At 43.0% G+C, this 19,772-nt stretch overlaps 1 protein-coding gene across 1 annotated transcript in view; it reads left to right on the forward strand.

The window, feature by feature from the left end:
• LOC121186959 (RNA-binding protein Musashi homolog 2-like) overlaps nt 1-11,282 on the forward strand; it is a 131,421-nt gene extending 120,139 nt beyond the window's left edge. Inside the window, exons 7-8 of the mRNA XM_041045912.1 lie at nt 5,905-5,953; nt 9,937-11,282. Of these exons, the coding sequence (XP_040901846.1) occupies nt 5,905-5,953; nt 9,937-9,962 (75 nt within the window). The 3' untranslated portion in view covers nt 9,963-11,282. The remainder of the gene's footprint in view (nt 1-5,904; nt 5,954-9,936) is intronic.
• Nucleotides 11,283-19,772: the final 8,490 nt, after the last annotated feature.

Genomic DNA, 19,772 nt, shown 5'->3' on the forward strand with positions numbered 1-19,772 from the left:
AGCGCCTCCAGCTCGTCCATTTTGTTTGCCAGTGACCTGACATTCCCCGTGATGATCGCGGGGACACAGGGTTTAAAATGCTGCTTCTTCAGCCGTCTTCTCACTCCTGCCCTGCATCCTCGTCGTCTCCTCCTCAGTTCCTCTGGGATTTGGGGCTTCTCTCCGGCCACGAAGGATGGTAAAAAATGCCGGGGGTCTTCTCGGCATGGCTGCTGGGGGCCCTGAGCAGCCCAAGCACCAGGAACAGGAGAAAAAAGTTTCTAAATCTCAGATTCATGCTGTCAAAACACTAAAAAAATCAACTAAGGACAGAACAAAAACGAAAGTAGACAAGAAACAGACATATTAAAACACTAAGCACTAGAGAAAAGCTTAGAAAAACGTTAAAAACTACTGCAAATGCAGGGAGCTGCTGCTACAAGCTGCCATCTGAGACAGCGCCATCTTGGGTCCTGGATTTTCAAGATCTACTTTGTGTGATTGGCACTAGTGCTGCATGATTTGATGAAAACGTGCGAGTGCGATTATTGTGGACAATATTGCGATTTGCGATTGCGATTACGATATTATAAATGAATGGTGTCATGAGTCCACTTGCTTGAATATCAAGGACAACACAGAATAATGATAGTTTGTGTATTTCTCAACTCAAAACATACACATGACACAAAAAAATACAAAACCTGAAGATTACGCTGTTTATTCCAAATAATGTAATATAAAAAAAAAAATAAAAGTTTGAAAATAAAGATATTTTCAAAATGTATCCGTGATTGTACGTTGCGGTTCTTTCAGGCGGTTTTCAGTTTTATCTTTCACGTTACTTGGTTGGGCTTTTATTTGCATGCACTCGTCGAACTTTTCTCTGTGTTGTCTCAAATGTTGATAGAGATTGGTCGTATTACCTCGGGACGTAGCGACTTTAGCTTTGCAGGTTTTACACTGCACGTCTTGCTGTTCAGGGTCGTCATGCCTGAATCCGAAGTATCGCCATACAACAGAAGAAGCATTTTTTTTTCGCTATCAACTCTGTTTGTCCCTCATGTTCCTCCTCAGCGTCCAGCGTTACTGCTGTTTGCTGAAACCCGGGTAGTCACGTGACCATACCTGCGGCTGCCCACAGCGTGTGGATGTGCCGTCAATTACTCCACATTGGTTTACATTAAATCGCAAATCGCAGTGCTTTATGCGGTTACGTAATCGCACAGCGTGACATTGCGATTGCGATTAGATTAATCGTGCAGCACTAATTGGCACCTCAGTACAGTATATGTGTGAAAACATTTGAGCAATCACATATTAAAGATTTTCGGGAGCATCTGAAATTATGGTTTGAAAACCAGTATCCAAGGTGTTTTTGAGATATCCTCTGAAAAGCTTGGGACTATTTTTTTGTCAGTAGGTGATACCCAGGACCTTGTCAAAAGAGAACTCTTATCACCATAGCTCGTCTAGTTGAAATAAAGGAGAGATTAAAAGAAAAAGTTTCTGTGCAGCTCTTCAGAGGATTGGGATAGCAGAAAGCAGATGCATGGAAAGTATAGATAGGCTGTTTCTCAAAGGTTCAGTCAGTTCCTAGTTTCTCCTTATCTGCTGCGCTCTTATCTCTTAATTTCATATTTACAGATATTGGCTAATGACCAGTACTAGAGGCAGCTGACACAAGGTTAGCTGGGAAATGCTGCTGTTTTTCAGAAAGGTGAAGCCCCATAATTCCTTCTAGTTCACAGTAACAGGAAGCCTCCATCGCTTTATTCATTTTTTTTCATTTTCCCCAAAGAGATTGGCAGCATGATGACTGCAAAAACTCATGAAGAGCTGTCATCACTACCTCTCCCTCTTCAGACAAGCCACCCATGAATTTTGAGCCTTTTGATTATCAAATAGGATAAAACACACATGCAAAACAAACATACAAATAACAGCAATGAAAAGAGGCAGACAGAGCAAGGGAGAGAATCAGAGTCAATGTTATGCATTTCTGTCCTGTCAACAAGCGATCCCTCACCCTGCATCATTCCATGTCTTTTTTAAATTTACTTTTCTCTGTCTGAGAGCTGGAACAGTACATCTTCTGTGGCCTCACATACCCTTTGGATTCACACTTCAAGTAATAAGTTCTGCCTTTCTGCATACAGAGAAATACTTGGCATCAGTCACTGGGAATGAGCTGTTACTGTTGCTCAGCAAACATTTCCCAGGCCACAACCTGCACAAAACAGAGCCTCATGCTGCCCTGAGCCTTCAGAGCCACAGTACATCAGTGTGCACCTGCCCTCCACATTCTGTCTATCACAAACTCAAAGGTTTTCAACAGTATGGTAGTTGTGGGAAAGGCAGCTTTCATTTTATATGCTAGAACTCACTTCAGTCTGTCATTCATCTGAACTAGCATGTCTAATCTGAATTTAAAATAAATACATAAATAAAATAAGAATTTGTAATTCAGTGGAATGGACAGAAAGTTAATTTCTGCAGTCTAACACACTATCACACGCTAGGTTTGACAGAGATGACAAGGATTTCATTCACTAAAGCTGAGGCATGTTCATGCCATATGATTTTCCAGGCCATTTTCATTCCAGGTCTTTTCAGATATTCATCATATTCTGCAGTTAATCACTGCGATTTGGTAGGAGGTGAGCCTTAGTGAAGGCTAAGAAAGAAATGTTATTTTCATCATTACAATGACATTTTGTCATGACAATGACTTAGCTCCTGTGATTCTGGTTGGGGTGACCCCACTGAACTACTGCAGTGGAAAAGGCATGGATTCTGCTAGAAAATAAAAAAAAAAAACAGATATGGACAAAGGAAACAAGAATTCACATAAAATGTCATTCTTGAAGCTGGTTGAATAATTTTAACTAATAGGTTCTTTTCTATTTTCATTTTCTTCTTTGTCAAAGCTTTCAGCTACATCTCAGTTTTTATCAGTGAGAACTGTGGTCATGTGATAACAGTTGTTAGTATTTGAGTGGTAATGTCTCAAAGATGGTCTCTGTGGCAAATGAGATTGCCTTGCTTGATCTTTCACTGGTCGTCCACTGACTCCTGGTCGATGACTTTTCCCAGTCCACCTAGCAAAAGGAAAGCTGCAGTCATCACAAAAACATGCATACTCACTTACTGTACTTATTCAGCATCCACTGGGAACTTAGGCTTCTCTGTGGTGGTTTACGTTTCATTAATTTGATATTATGCTATAATTTTTTTTCTTAAATTTTTTTTATTTAATGAGGCCTCCCCAGTTCTGCTTTGTCTTTCATTCTGGCAGACAAACAGAGAATAAAACAGTCATCACACTTCATGCTTGTTTCCATTCCCATTTAAACACATCATCAAGGATCAAGGAACTTTATTGTCATACCAGGACATTTACATGTTATGGTACGAAATTAGTACTCAGGTCCCAGTTTAAGCCATTCAGAGCAAGACGTGAACAAGAATGAAATATAAACATAAGGGCAATAATATAAACATTAGAGTAGAAAAATAAATATGAACATTAGAGAAATATATAAACATTGTGAAATTTAAACAATTAACAATTAAATAAAGTAAAAATAAGATAAGATAAGGAAGCCGAAGTTAGCACGTGCATAAATACTCATGTGCAAGTAGGAGGTAGTGGTAGTGCAGAGGTAGTCCGTGTATTGCACCTATAGGAACATGTTGCCCTATGATGGCCAAGTATTGCACTTAGTGAGACAAATAAAGTGTTGTAGTGCAGGACTGTCAGTGTGTGGTGAGGAGGGGAAGGGGGGGGGGGGGGGGGGGTCTACAGGGCAGGGCTAGAGTTCAGCAGTCTTACAGCTTCAGGGAAGAAGCTGTTCCTGAGCCTGGTGGTCCTGCTCCGGATGCTCTTTAGCCACCTGAGTCCTTCATGATGCTGAGGGCCCTCCCTCTGCATCGTGCTGTCATCGTGCAGGTCTGAGGTGGTGGGCAGGCTGTTCCCCACAGTCCTCTGTGCAGCCTTTACCACCCTCTGCAGAGCCTTCCTCTCAGCAGCAGTGCAGCTGCCATGTCACACAGTGATGCAGGTGCAGAGGACACTCTCCACCGCACAGTGGTAAAAGCACCTCAGGACTGAGCCTCCAAGTCCAGCTCGCTGCAGCTTCCTGAGGAAGTAGAGGCGCTGGTGGGCCTTCCTGACCAGATGAGATGTGTTGGTGTTCCAGGTGAGGTCCTCGGTGATGTGCACACCCAAGTACCTGAAGCTGGAGACCACCTCCACAGCTGCTCCTCCGATGTGCAGGGGGGGAGAGGGCGCCTGTCTCTTCTGAAATCCACCACCATCTCCTTGGTGTTTTCCACATTGATGCAGAGGTTGTTGTTTCTGCACCACTGCTCCAGATGTTCCACCTCCTCTCTGTACTCTGACTCATCGTTGTCGGTGATGCGTCCCACTACTGCTGTATCGTCCGCGAATTTCACTATGTGACAGCTGGGGTGTCTCGCCGAGGAGTCATATGTCAGCAGGGTGAACAGGAGGGGGCTCAGCACACAGCCCTGCGGTGAGCCAGTGCTAAGGGTGATGGAGGAGGAGATGGTGGTGTGGATTCTGTCAGTCTGTGTTCTGTTGGTCAGAAAGTCCAGGACCCAGTTCCCCAGTGTCGGACTCAGACCGAGGAGGGAGAGCTTCTGTACCAGGGTCTGTGGGATGATGGTATTAAAGGCAGATGAGAAGTCCAGGAAGAGCAGACGGACGTACAACTTCCTGCTCTCCAGGTGGGTGAGGGTTGTGTGGAACACTGATGAGATGGCGTCATCAGTGGAACGGTTCTTCCTGTAGGCGTACTGGTGGGGGTCCACAGTGACATCGATGGAGTTTTTGATGTGGCCCATGACCAGCCTCTCAAAGCACTTCATGACTACCGGGGTCAGAGCTATGGGTCGGTAGTCATTGGGGCCTGTCACTGTGGAGCACTTGGGGACGGGGACAATTGTGGCAGTCTTTATGGGGACAGATGCCAGTAACAGTGAGGTGTTGAAAATGTCCGTCAGCACCTCAGACAGCTGATGAGCACAGTCCCTCAGAACCCGCCCTGGGATGTTGTCAGGGCCTGCAGCTTTGCGGGGGTTGATTCCTATGAGGGTTCTCCTCACGTCAGCTGTGGTCACACTGAGGGGTGTATCACCAGGGGGTGGTGTGAGTCTGGTGCAGGAGGGGGGGGAGTCAGGATCCTCGAAGCGGGCATAGAACCTATTGAGTGCCTCTGGCAGGGAGGGGTCTAGTGGGCATTGTGCATCCCTAGTGTTGTGGTTTGTGATGCGCTTCCACATGCTCCGGGGGTCGTTGGAGGTGAAGTGACCCTGAATTTTCTGAGCATATGTGGCTTTGGCCCTCAAGATGCCCGCTGTCAGTTCTTTCTTCTCTTATCATGTTTACATTGTTATGATCTTCCACTTGTCTCTCTTTTTTAACCTTTCTTTCAGAACTTGAGACAAACTTGGACACACTATCCAAACACCATTATATCCTTAGACCCCAATGCTAGTGGACCCTAAAGTGAAACACACACCTTACCATTGTATCATGTTATTTGATGTCAGTAACATTGTGTTATTTGATACCAGTAGCACCAACTGGACAGAAAAAAGATAGAAAAAAGATGTAGCCAAGATCTGCCAATGTGAAAAGCAAATGTGATAAAATTTCCCAGTATGTGATAAAAAAGTCTTCATGAGTGCCAATGCTGGGACAGAAGCGTATCCTGCAAGTCAATGTGCACCAACTGTTAATCATACTGTGTGCAGGTTTGCATATAAAAAGAACAGGTGCATGTGTTCTGACGTACTTCTGTGTGCTACCCTTAAAGATGAGAGATAGAGGTAGATATTTCTGTTTGATACTGTGTGTATGTGTATATCAAAGTAATACGTCTTCCTGCCTGCTTTCAGGTAGAGGATGCCATGCTAATGTTTGACAAAACCACCAACCGACATAGAGGTAAGTTTGCAAGTTGATACTATTCTATATATACAGTGCTGCTTGAAAGTTTGTGAACCCTCCAGACATGGTTATCGTTTTCGTAAAAAAAAATTAAAATAACCTCATGAAATGAACATCCAAATTCTAATTTGTAAAGCAGACCTTCCAAATAAGGAACACATAGAAAAAAAGAGATATATTTTCATTATTTATTCAACTAAAGTAATTTATCTCTCAAAAAACTGAAAATCTGCTATGTGCAAAAGTATGTGAATCCTTTTAGTTAGTAGCTTGTGGCAACCCCTTTTGCAGCCATTATTTCAACCAAATGTCTTCTGTAACCACTAAACAGTATCTCTCATCTGCTTATGGGGATTTTTGCCCACTCCTCCTTGCAGAACTCAGCTGGTTGAGAAAGGTTGGAGGGACATCTGGCATGTACCGCCCGCTTCAGATCTTGCCACAGCATTGAGGTCCAGACTTTGACTAGGCCAATCCAGAGTGTGAATCTTCTTTCTCTTAAGCCATTCCTTGGTCATTTTTGCTGGAATGCTTTGGGTCATTGTCTTGCTGCATAATCCTGATGGGGATTTTTCAGGCCAGGCGATAGATCCAGTCAAGGGCCAGTTGAGGCTGGGTCCAGGTCCGGCTGAGTCCCCACACCTTAATCTTATCTCTCTTAAGTTTTTGTCTTCTCGAAAAAATTCTAAGTGTTCAAATCTTCTTCAGAGAAAAATGCACAGAGTCAATCAAATGCTGGAGATCAGAGAGGTTGAGTCCAGAAAGCTTTATTTTACAAACACAGAGTCTACAAGCATGAGAAGCCCTGCAGGAGCATCTGAAAGTCTCAAAAGATACATCATATTATATACCTGGGGTTGTACCCATCCCAAGGACACTACTGGGCGTGAATTGGCATGTCTTTTTTCATTTTCCCTTTGTCTGGTTGGTGCATTTTAGCCAGTGTCAACTTCTACGTCAAATTTGTCTTTTTTCCTAGAATTTGGCTGGCTTTGTCTCTCTTGGGGTCATTGCTTATCTCGTGTATCATTGCTTGTCCATTTTAAATACGCTTCACACGCATTTTACTTTCAATGGGACCTGAATTTCTGTCATTTGCTTTCTTAAAAACTTTTGAGACTACCTCAAAATTAGCAACAGGTATGACAGGAGTGAGTATGACATGAGTACAGCACATTCACAGGAGCATACACAGATGAGTAAAATATTGGGGAGTCACAAGGGGAGCAACAGGAGCATGGTCATCTGTATATGGGGAACAATGGGGAATAATGTACGGGACAGAGGGACTTATACCTTTGAGGTTTAGTGTGGTGTCAAGGACAACCACAGTTGCAAATGGACAGAGAGCTTCGTGAGAGACAGAGTAAGGGAGCGTGCGTGTGTGTGTGTGTATGTGGGAGAGCAGCATGGGGAATGATGCAGGAGTGTGCATGTGGCAGAGTAGAGGTGTGTGTGTAGGAGATAGTGGAGCTGTGTCTGTGTGTGAGGGATAGAGTTGGGAGGGGGTGAGTGAGATACAGAAGCAAACAGAGAATCAGGTCTAGGATAAGCATCTGACACTACAATCCATTTCTGTCTCAGCTTCAACTTCCTGACTATGGCAGGAGATTCTTGTCAAGAGTTTGTTGATAGGTCTGGGAATTCATGGTTCCCTGGATAATATGGAGGTGTCTAGGTGTGGAGGCAGAAAAGCAGACCCAGACCTTCACATTTCCACCACCATGTTTCATTGTTGGGAGGGGGTTCTTTACATGGTGCCTGTGATTGTCGCCAAATAATTAAATTTTGGACTCATCTATCCAGAGAATGGACTTCCAGAAGGCCTCTGGTTTGTCCAAGTGCTGTCTAGCAAAGTTTAAATGGGCAACTTTGTTCTTTCTTGAGAGCAGAGGCTTCCCTCTAGCAAGCAACTCTCCCATGAATGCCATATCTGTTCATTTGTCGCCTGATTGTAGACGCATGTACATTTATCCCAGATGCTGCCAGAGTGGTCTGTAACTCTCTAAAGGTGATGTGTGGGTTGGCCTTTACCTGATTTATTATTTTTCTGGTGCTTCTTGGTGAGAGTTTTGATGGTCGTCCACCTCTGGGCAGAGTTGCAGTGGTGCTGAGTGCCCTCCATTTGTAGATGATTTGTGTTACAGTGGATGGATGGAGCTGGAATCTTTTGGAGATGGTCTTGTAGCTTTCCCCAGACTGATGAGCTGTCACCACCTTCTTCTTGATGTCCTCGGACGTCTCCTTTCCTCTCAGCATTGTTGATCTGTATGCTTCAGGCCTTGCCACAACAGTGGTTTGGTTGGTTTCCTCTCTCTTTTAATCAGTGCTGCTCAAAACCTTTCCTAAGGATGTCTTATTTGATTATTCAGCTTAATTGATTACTTGAGCACCCACATGTTTTACCTGAGCCTATTACTGACTTGATTTTACCAATGCAGCTGGGCTTCACTTACTTTTGCACATACTTGGATTCTATGTTTCACGTAGTCTGCTGGCTACTGACACAGTTCCCTCAAAACAAGTACATGGAATTGATATACATAAACCTGACATGTCATATATAAAAACGGGTGATGATAAAATAAGAAAATCACGATAAAACAACAGAAAAATCTAAACTACTCAAGGGGTTCACAAACTTTCAAGCAGCACTGTATCTATTTGTATGTGTGTGTAGGTGTGTGTGTGTGTGTGTTGGTGCTTGGGCTTGAAATACATAATTCTTCAACTTCCAGATCAATAGCCACCACCACTTAGCTGTTGTGTATTATATACAGTGTATACCCTGGCTCTCTTACATTCACGACTAGTTAGGTAAATTTCCTAAAAGATTCCTACTCCTCTCAAGATTGGGTCCATTGTTCATTTCAGATAGCTTTCACTCTGTCCAGCAATCCATACTAAATCTGTTGCCTTATCGTAGTGATTCTCCACACTGCTGACTGATATGAACACACACACAGACAAGGGAACACAACAGCACATGGCACATGACACCACATAGACCAACATTTATTTTGCCTATCAATTTAATTAGCCTCATTTCCCCTTTGGCCATTTTGCTTCTCTGATAAGTCAATATGGATCTACCCTGGCATTGTAGTGATTGGATGATGGAAGAGAGAGACATAAGGGTTGAGAAAGAATTAGAGGGTCAAATGAGGGAATAGAAGAAAAGATGCCCCACAGTTGAACAGAAGCACGGAGATTGAAGGAGGTAGGCCTGTGTGGCCTGATAATGATAGGAGGTGGATGGTTATCTCCACCTCCTATTTATCGGAAGGCCTTATCTGTGGCTGCAGCAGTGCAGCCCTCTGCCCCAAAACAGAGGACTTTACAAAGACACAGCAGCACAGAGGACAAGACAGACATTCAGCTTGAATCAGACAGGCTGCACACACTATGTGTAGGCCCAAAAAAGACCTATTGTTATGCCCAAGGCCTGCTTGACCAGTGGCATATTTACTGCTGTTCATGATGTTTCCCTAATGAGGGAATTCATCTTCCCTGACCACGTAGATCTATTTGCAGAGAGTTATGCGTACCTCTTGGGACACTTAAGGCTACCAAGGGCTGTTGTCATGGAGTTTTGCAGTAGTTTGGAGCCAGCACTGCAAATGTACTATCAGACGGTCTAACCCTGTACGACCACATAACATTTCAGGTGGAGTTACGAGAGGCGGTGGGGATATCACAGGCATCCATCAGTCACATGCTCCAGTGAGTCATGGATGGCATAAATCAACTGGCCACACAATACATAAAATTACCATATACAGCAGAAAAAAAAGTCCCACTCAAGTGAGGATTCTATTCTATTGCTGGTCTACCCAGCAATACTGGCACAATAGACTGGCACATGCATGCACATTAAGGCAACACCAGATCCATATCAAGCATGCAATACCACTCCATAAATGTACAACTAATTCACATATACTAGAGCCACCCTCTGAATGTGCTCTCCTTTTTCCCAGGAGGTGCACATGACTCCTGCATTTAGCAGTTGTATGCATATGGCACCTCAGACAAGGAGCTGCACAAGACGCATTGCTCATTGGAACATGTCTTTGAGTAATTCTAAATTCCAGGAACAGTGGTTTGTTTTATGTGGATTCTATTCTTATAATGATTTTTTTTTTATTACGCAATTGATGATATGTTTGACGCCCTAGTTAATGGCACCATTCACCAACCCTCAGACTTATCATAAGGTGTTGTTCAACCAGCAGTGCATATGTACTCGCTCCATGACTGAAAGGGACACTTAACAAACTGCTTTACAAACCGGAGTATGTGTGAATAAAGAGAACAGCAGAGAAATTGTGTTTTATTCTTGCAAAAACATTGCACAGCGTATTGACAATCCCAAATTCAGGCCAATCTGTCATAATTTTTTTTTTTTTTTCGCTTTTATAATCTTTTCAGCAGTAAAATTTCTGTATGTGCACACTAGGCCATCCAGTTTCATGACCCTATGAGGATTGACAGGACGTTTACCTATGCTAATTAGGAACAATTGGTACACACTTTCAATTTATGAGGAAAATGGGATTCAAGAACACAGGTGCAAATAAATCTACTATTTAAGAATGCATCACAAATCTGATGTAGACTTTTCTTACATCTAAGAAAACAAGTCATGACACTGACACTGACTTGGTGACAAAACAAGACCCCAACTTAGAGAATTTTCTCTGAAGATAAAACAAAGGTGAACTGTGGGTGAAAAACTAGTATTATAAGAACTGAATGATTCTTATTTCCACCAGTGATTGATGAATGGTGCATTGCACATTGTGGCGGATGTTTTTTGAAATTCTGCCGTGTCCCCATCAGTTGTGAAATGAAGATGTATATTTAAGATTTACACACACAAAAGAGTCAGAACAATTTCACTCAGATATATTGTCATTTATTTACAATATGTATATTTATCATGAACAGGAAGAGAAGATGTATGATGCATAGTCAAATATAGGATAATGACAAGGATGACCATGAAGTGATGAAGCTAATTAGCATAAAAAGTTATATTTATCATAATCAAATATGCAGAGCAAGAGAGTGATCAATGACTTAACCAGCTTAGAAGTCAGGGAGCTCAGAGGACCATCAGGTCATTGGGCCTGTGTGATTAAAATGGGCTTTTAGATTTAAATAAACAAATAAGGGTTGTGGTTAGGCTTGTGACATAATTTGGATGCCCTTTCTTTAAAAACACGTGTAGCAATAAATTAAACAAATACAAACATAGTTCTGTCTTTTGTGCAATGTATATGTTTTGGAAATTCTACATTGAATATCTTCCAAAGTTGTGGAAAACCTCTGCTTTACAAATAAAACACTCTGATTAATGACACATGGTGTGTCTTGAGTTTGCTTTTTATTAAACTTAGAGAAGGTCTTGTTATTTGATTGCAAAATGAATCCTGCAGTGGAGGACATGATGTACGTTTGTGTGTGCGCACGCGGAACAAACCTTATCTATGTTCTTTACAGCAGGGGAGTGATTAGACTACACTGTAGGTAGGGACACCCTAGCTGCAAAGTATGGCACACCGACATGCAGACACACATGCACACTAAGATAACCATATAGAGGAAAAATGAAGTGATCACAGAGTAGCCAGAGACGTTTGATTTGTTCATTCACAGTGTGAAAAACTGAAATCTCTCATTTACAGAGTATTCAGAGCCTTAATTCAGAACATTGTAGAAACCTCACAGAAGCAGCAATTATAGCTGGAGTTTCTTGGGCAGGTCTGCACACTTGGATTTGGGTAGTTTCTCCCATTCTCCCTGGCAGATCCTCTCAAGCTCTGTCAGATTAGATGAGTTGTTTCTGTGAACTGCCATCCTCAGGTCTCTTAACAGATATTCAGCAGGGTTTAAGTCTGGGCTTTGACTGGGCCACTGAAGGACAGCCAGAGATTTTTTCTGAAGTCAATCCAGTGTCATCTTGGCTTTATGCTTCAGGTCATTGTTGTGCTGAAAGGTGAACCATTCCCCAGTCTCAGGTTGTGTGCATGCTGGAACAGGTTTTCTTTAAGAACCTCTCTATTTTTGGCTGCATTCATCCTAGTCAGAATTGCGGTCTACAACCTCAATTCTGACCAGTCTCCACGCCCCTGGCACTGAGAAGCACGCCCACGATGCACAATGCTGCCACCACCATGCTTCACTGTAGGAATGGTATTAGCCAACTGAGGAACAGTGTCTGGTGTTCATCAGACATTTGGAGTTTTGTCTCACCAGAACAGAGAATCTTGTTCCTCGTGCTCTTAGAGTCCTTTATATGCAATTTGCTAAATGCAAAGTGGGCTGTTCATATGCCTTTTCCAAAATGGATTCTGTCTAGCCACACTACCTGAAAGGCCTGATTGATGGTGTGGTGTTGAAATAGTTGCAGGTTTTCCCATCCTTGCAGAGGACTTCTGAAGTTCTGTTAGAATGACTGTTGGGTTCTCTGTCACCTCCTTGAGGTATGCTCTTTTTGTGTCTATTAGTGAAGTTGACAAATAGAAGTGAAAACCTAAGTGAGTGGAGAAACATACAGAATGCAGATAGCTCTAAAGCAGAACATGAGTTGAATGAACGGATTAATGAGCATGAAAATAATGTGACTCAGATCTCAGCCCAGCCGAATACCAGCCAGTTTTGGACTGACAAGTTAGACAGCGCTCTCCACCATCATCATCAAAACAGAGAATGAAGCAATATCTTTTGAAAGTTTGGTTAAACTTAGGCCCAAAAACTACTTCAATAGGTTCAGTAAAAGATGATGGTGAGGGTTAAAATAACTTTAAGTTTAGAGGACCTTCATCATCATGGCTACAATAATAAACACATGATTAAATTTGTAGAATGGTCATGGATCAGTGAAACAATACTATCAGTATCATATCGTCAACAAACGGCAGTCTCCTGAGTCAAAGTCCTATGTTTTGTTGACACATCCATCCACCTCAAACTCCTTCGCCCAATCGGGACTTAACACATAGGACCTTATCACCTGACTTCCTCCTTTTCTCCTGTCATAATTACAACAGCCAATAAAATGTACAATAAAAACAACAATAAAATTTAACTATGGGTCATATTAAGTTGCTGCACAGGTGACCTGGGGGCTCTTTTTTTTTTTTTTTTAACCAGCAGGACAGTTTTGTTCATTCCTCTAACTGAAGCTGTTCTGGAGGCTTACGGTGGAAAAACACTTTACTATTGTACTTTAAGTTGGTTTGTCAGAGTTTTGACAAGTCATCACATTTTAATGTCATTATAACATGACAATAGTGCAAATGGATATTTCAAGTTAATGACATTTCTCTGCTTGTGTTTTGCTACCATTCACCATTCATTGCACAGTCTGACATACTTAAAAACTGATACTGCACACTCTGACACAGACAAAGATTTGACACAACCAAGATTTTATTTCACCTCTCTGTGACACAGTGTGATAATAACCTGTAGTGTGTGCAGACCTTAGAAACTAGTGTGCCTGTCCTCCTACATCATACATCATAACTGCTGTTGTAGTTCATGGTCTTGACTGCTTTCTGTTATCCTCTATATCCACACTGACCTCTTCACTCTCACTGCAGCCACACAATTACTTACTGTGCTCTGGCTTTACCATTTTAGGAGTTAATGATTCATGAAAGCATCAGTCTTGAAATCAGTCAAAAACATTATTGAAAATAAATATGGTTTTGTCATATGTAGGTGAACCAACATCTTTCTGTATCGTTTCACACATACAGAAGGCATACAAATGTATTAATGTTCAAATTGCATATATTACAATGAGATAAGTTTGTTGTTTGATATCTGTGCACATTGCACCATAGAAATTATTTCTAAACTATTTCTTTTAACTCATTTAACTCATTACTGCTTGACTCTCATTAATATTGTGTGTTTATGTGAAGAATTTCATTCCCAGTTTAACCCAGTGTTACTTCTTGCAGATGACAAATTAATTATTTGAATTGCATCTTCTGTACATTCACACAGACAGTATGGAGTGTGAAGTCATTCTACAAGCTGATTAGTTTAACGCCCCTGTTCTCTAAAGACACTTTAGAAAGGTGACCTTGGTTCAGCTGAGATTTTCTCCAAATTTGCAGCAGGAATGCCTCACAGAAAAAGCAGCACACAGTGTGATAAATATATAGTGCAGTAATTATCATTAGATGAGCTGCTCAGCAAGGAGCCCAGAGATTTCACATACAAGTGTGATATGCCTTGGAAGATGAATATTGCATTGGAGATGACTTGGGAAAAGTATGGTCTTGTTGGCAAAGAATTAGAAGATTCCATCAAATTAAGTTTATTCTATTGTTGCTGGAAGTGCTCAGTTTGATCAAATTATGGAGAAACTGCGGACAAATGCAACCTGCCTCAGACATAGCTTGTAGGAAACAACACATTCATACTGTAATATGCATGATTGACACATCCCACCATTACCACGGGGTTATCTGAGGAGTGGATGGCATTTTCTCCTGACTTGCTGTCTGGTTGGTTCCCAGCATGACTGGCATGCTACCTGCATGACTGTGCTGATTGGCCCATTACCTCCCCTCCGGCAGTGTGGGAGGTCAGGGGGGAGCAGCTGTGGTTCAGAGAGGGCCACTTGATGTGAAAATCACTCTTATAAATTATAAAGCTGTGGTAATAACCAGCTGCTTTTGACCTTGCCTCCTACCATGTCTGTGGCCAGTAATGATTTCACCACTGCTTGTAATTGGCACATGCATTATTAAGCCACTTTCTTCTTCAGAGCTTAGCCCTACTGGGTGCCAGTTTCAAGTCAGATAGCATCTTCTCTTTCATTTGCAGGTTATTCTACCACTGTTCCATTTATCTTCCTTCACTTCATACAGGATTACAAGGATTTCTGTACCTTAAGGCTGACTGGGGGGTAGTGATGGGTCATTCACTGTGAAAACCATCTGTATGTTTTCCAATTAGGCAGAGCAGATCCACCTTGTGGGGAAGGGTCAATTGGGTAAGGGCAGGGGTCAGCATTTACATTTTACCCTCTGGCCCCATCAGGCGAGAAGACAATGTTTCCTAATCTCATCATTTCAGTCAGCTGTAATCTAAAGCAAATACACCACCACAGTGTACATACATTTTTACTGTATAAATTGATTAAGGGATTGAATGATTGAGCCTTGGCAATTCAGGGACTGAATTGAAGACTTTCTAACATCAAAAGGGAACTATCAATTTTACATATCAAGATCAGTTTACTAGTCATGTTCCATCTTCACTAGTCTTTTTCATAATTTATTTGTAAAATCTTATGATAAAATATGTCTCCACAGACAGTTCAAATCATTTATTAGTAATTTACAATTAAAGATAAACATTAACAACTTAACAATTGATAATTGACACCAACCCTAATTTTACAGTCTGATCAGTCTGTGTTGAAAGTTTTTCTTTCTTTCTTCCTTTCTTTCTACTTCTTCTATTCTTCTGTTATTGAGTAATTTCTAACATTTACTATGTTGTGTTGGTTTGATAATCTCAGTGTGAAAAACAAAACCTTCTCAGCTAATGATTTCCAAAATGTGTGGCTCTGAGCTCTGCTCAGAGCCACACTTAAAGCTCAGGTCATCTTACTGGACTCCCTGCTCCCTCTACACAATGAAAAATGTGCAGAGGGTGATGGTGATGTATTAAGCTGTTTATTCTTTGTTGCATTTTGTTTGTACTCTAAATTGCCCCTCAATTTTGAACTTCTTTCTCCATCTCTTTCTATTTCTGTCTCTTTTCATGTGAACAACTGAGTGAATGCCTTCCATGAGAGTGGCAAAGTGAACTCTGTATTTTTAAAACAGTTTCCACTGTGATAACTTTCCACAGTTGTAAAATCTAATTTGTTAGTATAACAAACTATTTTGCAGTGTTTTGGTGTCTGATAAACGTGTAAATGAATTAATATGTTACTCCAACTGCACTTCCTTGGTCATATTTCATTGTATCATGTATACCTTCAGCAACATGCCCTCACCAGCAAATCCCCACACTAGGCTGTTTTTGGTTTGAATCCCTTTTAACCCCCCACTGTCACTCCTCAGCCACCTACCATTAAGCAGCCCATTACAATAGAAATGTGAACTCCCATGTGATTAGCTAGTGCAGCTCAGTGACATGGTAAAGAGTCAGTGCTTTTTGTACTGTGTCTGCCACCACATTCAGGCTCATTAGCACCTGAGTACAGGTTCTTATGAAATCCTTCTCTTGTCTAATAATTGTCATGTCATTTTTAGAGAAAAAAAGGAATCAAAATATATCTTGTTTGTTCATGAATGGTTTTTTTCAGTTATTTAGTATTTAGTGCCAAATTACATAGTTTTTCAAGGAAACTTAATTGGTTTGACTAGCATGAATACAGTATGGTATGGCATTATGACTTTTACTGGTGGACATCAAGAACACTGCCCTCTTATACGGTGTTGCAGTTAATGCTTTGGTAATATTAGACTACCTTCTTCTTGTCTTCTAACTTATAGAGTGGTGGGACATAAAAGCATGCCATTGCATTTTCCACTCCGATTTGATTGCAGCTCCCCTATTTGATTGGGGCAACAAAAACTATAAATACTGGAGAAATAATACATTCAAAATCTTTGGTTCTGCCCACCCTCTGCAGTTTGAAAAACCTTTAAAGTATAGTAAATAAACAAGTCTATATGTAAAATATCTGTCCTCGTATATCCAACGGAAGAAAATTGATAGCCCTCCCTTTGGAGAAATATACAAGGTCAGTAATCACTCAATCCTGGTTTAAATAGATTAAAAAAGATTTAAATAATTAGTGTACAGTCTGTCAGCTGTTGATAAAGTGTGCCTAATTTTGGATAGGTCTGAGGTCTGTGATCCTCTGCCAGTGGGTTGGTCTGACCAGGAGGAAATACAGGTAAATACAATCCATTGGAAGCACTGAGGCTGTTTGCGGCAGGCACAGTGTGCATCTTTGATTGTGCTAACATGCATGTAGTTTCCCCATGAATAAACAATATTTTTACTTTTATGTCAGATTTTGGGATGTTGCTCCATATAGATCCTATGAAATGAAAATCAGCAATTCAAATTTTGACTGAACGATAAGCTAACCACTCAACCACAGTCTGGAGTGTGCACCACACAGCAGAGAAATGCATCAGCACAGTACTGTCAGAGTACAGACAGCACAGTCAAATACGATAACATACAGTGTGGAGCTGTCAGGAGACCTAGCCTAGACATTTAAACTACCTGGTTTTATTTTCCTTGTAAACTGTTGATTGTTTCACAGCACCCATTAAACTGTGTTTGGAGAAGGAGAAGAAGTCTTCCCCTTCTTAGCAGTACAGTATAATTTTCATAGATTGGTGATGCGAAAACATATAACCATGTTAAACCTCGATCTGAGGGCTTAACAGTATTCTAAACTAGGCTACTTCAATTCAATTCAATTCAATTTTATTTATATAGCGCCTTCCACAATCAAAATTGTCTCAAAGCGCTTTACAGAGACCCAGAGCCTGACCCCAGAGCAAGCACTTAAGGCGACAGTGGCAAGGAAAAACTCCCTTTTAACAGGAAGAAACCTTGAGCCAAACCTGGCTCAGATGGGGGACCCTCCTGCCGATGGCCAGGCTGGGTGAAAGGAGGAAAAGGAGGAAGATAGGACAGCTAGGAATGGAGGAGAGGGAGAGAAGGACATGCAGCATAATACAGACAATGGACAATGTTAGTGGGTCAGCATTTACATTACAGTTAGTGAACAGTTATTGGATAATGTGTGCTCAGCAGATGACAGTTATGATAGGAAACAGAGCACAGAGGCAAAAAGCTGTCATGACTGGTAATTATTTACATTACAGTCTGCAAAGAATATCATCATCATTATCTGCCGCTTATCCGGGGCCGGGTCGCGGGGGCAGCAGTCTAAGCAGGGACGCCCAGACTTCCCCTTCCCTGGCCACTTCCTCCAGCTCTTCCAGGGGAACCCCGAGGCGTTCCCAGGCCAGCCGAGAGACATAGTCCCTCCAGCGTGTCCTAGGTCTTCCCCGGGGCCTCCTCCCGGCGAGACATGCCCGGAATACCTCCCTAGGGAGGCGTCCAGGGGGCATCCTGAATAGATGCCCGAGCCACCTCAACTGGCCCCTCTCAATGTGGAGGAGCAGCGGCCGCACTCCAAGCTCCTCCCGGATGACCGAGCTCCTCACCCTATATCTAAGGGAGCGCCCAGCCACCCTGCGGAGGAAACTCATCTCGGCTGCTTGTATCCGAGATCTTGTCCTTTCGGTCATGACCCAAAGCTCATGTCCATAGGTGAGAGTAGGAACGTAGATCGACCGGTAAATTGAGAGCTTCGCCTTTCGGCTCAGCTCCTTCTTCACCACGACGGACCGGTACATTGACCGCATTACTGCGGAAGCTGCACCGATCCGCCTGTCAATCTCACGCTCCTTCCTTCCCCCACTCATGAACAAGACCCCAAGATACTTAAACTCCTCCACTTGAGGAAGGAACTCTCCTCCAACCCGGAGAGGGCAAGCCACCCTTTTCCGGTCGAGAACCATGGCCTCGGACTTGGAGGTGCTGATTCTCATCCCAGCTGCTTCACACTCGGCTGCAAACCGCCCCAGTACATGCTGAAGGTCTTGGTTTGACGGAGCCAACAGGACAACATCATCCGCAAAAAGCAGGGATGAAATCCTGTGGTCCCCAAACCGGACTCCCTCCGGCCCCTGGCTGCACCTAGAAATCCTGTCCATAAAAATTATGAACAGAACCGGTGACAAAGGGCAGCCCTGCCGGAGTCCAACATGCACTGGAAACAGGTCTGACTTACTGCCGGCAATGCGAACCAAGCTCCTGCTCCGGTCATACAGAGACCTGACAGCCCTTAGCAGAGGGCCCCGGACTCCATACTCCCAGAGCACCCTCCACAGGACCCCATGAGGCACACAGTCGAACGCTTTCTCCAGATCCACAAAACACATGTGGACTGGTTGGGCGAACTCCCATGAACCCTCGAGCACCCTATAGAGAGTATAGAGCTGGTCCAGTGTTCCACGACCAGGACGAAAACCGCATTGTTCCTCCTGGATCCGAGGTTCGACTATCGGCCGAATCCTCCTCTCCAGCAGCCTAGCATAGACTTTCCCAGGGAGGCTGAGAAGTGTGATCCCCCTATAGTTGGAGCATAAGGGTGTAGTATGAGTCCGCCACCGAACCCCCATCCCCTGTTTCCTCAACGGAAATCGTAACAGCGGGATTGAGGAGATCCTCAAAGTACTCTTTCCACCGTCCAATAATGTCCCCAGTCAAGGCCAACAGCTCTCCGCCTCCACTATAAATAGTATTGGTAGAGTACTGCTTCCCTCTCCTGAGGCGCCGGACGGTTTGCCAGAATCTCTTTGAGGCCAACCGATAGTCCTCCTCCATGGCCTCACCGAATCTCTCCCAGATCCGAGTTTTTGCCTCTACAACCGCCCGGGCTGCAGCCCTCTTGGCCTGTTGGTACCTGTCAGCTGCCTCGGGAGCCCCACAAGCCAACCAGGCCCGGTAGGACTCCTTCTTCAGCTTGACGGCATCCCTTACTTCTGATGTCCACCACCGGGTTCGGGGATTACCGCCACGACAGGCACCGGAGACCTTATGACCACAGCTCCGGACAGCTGCATCAACAATAGATGCAGAGAACATGGTCCACTCAGACTCAATGTCCCTAGCCTCTCTCGGTATCTGATTGAAGCTCTCCCGGAGGTGGGAGTTGAAGACCCCCCTGACAGAGGGCTCA

Source organism: Toxotes jaculatrix, chromosome 9 (genome assembly GCF_017976425.1).
Source record: "Toxotes jaculatrix isolate fToxJac2 chromosome 9, fToxJac2.pri, whole genome shotgun sequence".
In the NCBI taxonomy this organism is placed as follows: domain Eukaryota; kingdom Metazoa; phylum Chordata; class Actinopteri; family Toxotidae; genus Toxotes; species Toxotes jaculatrix.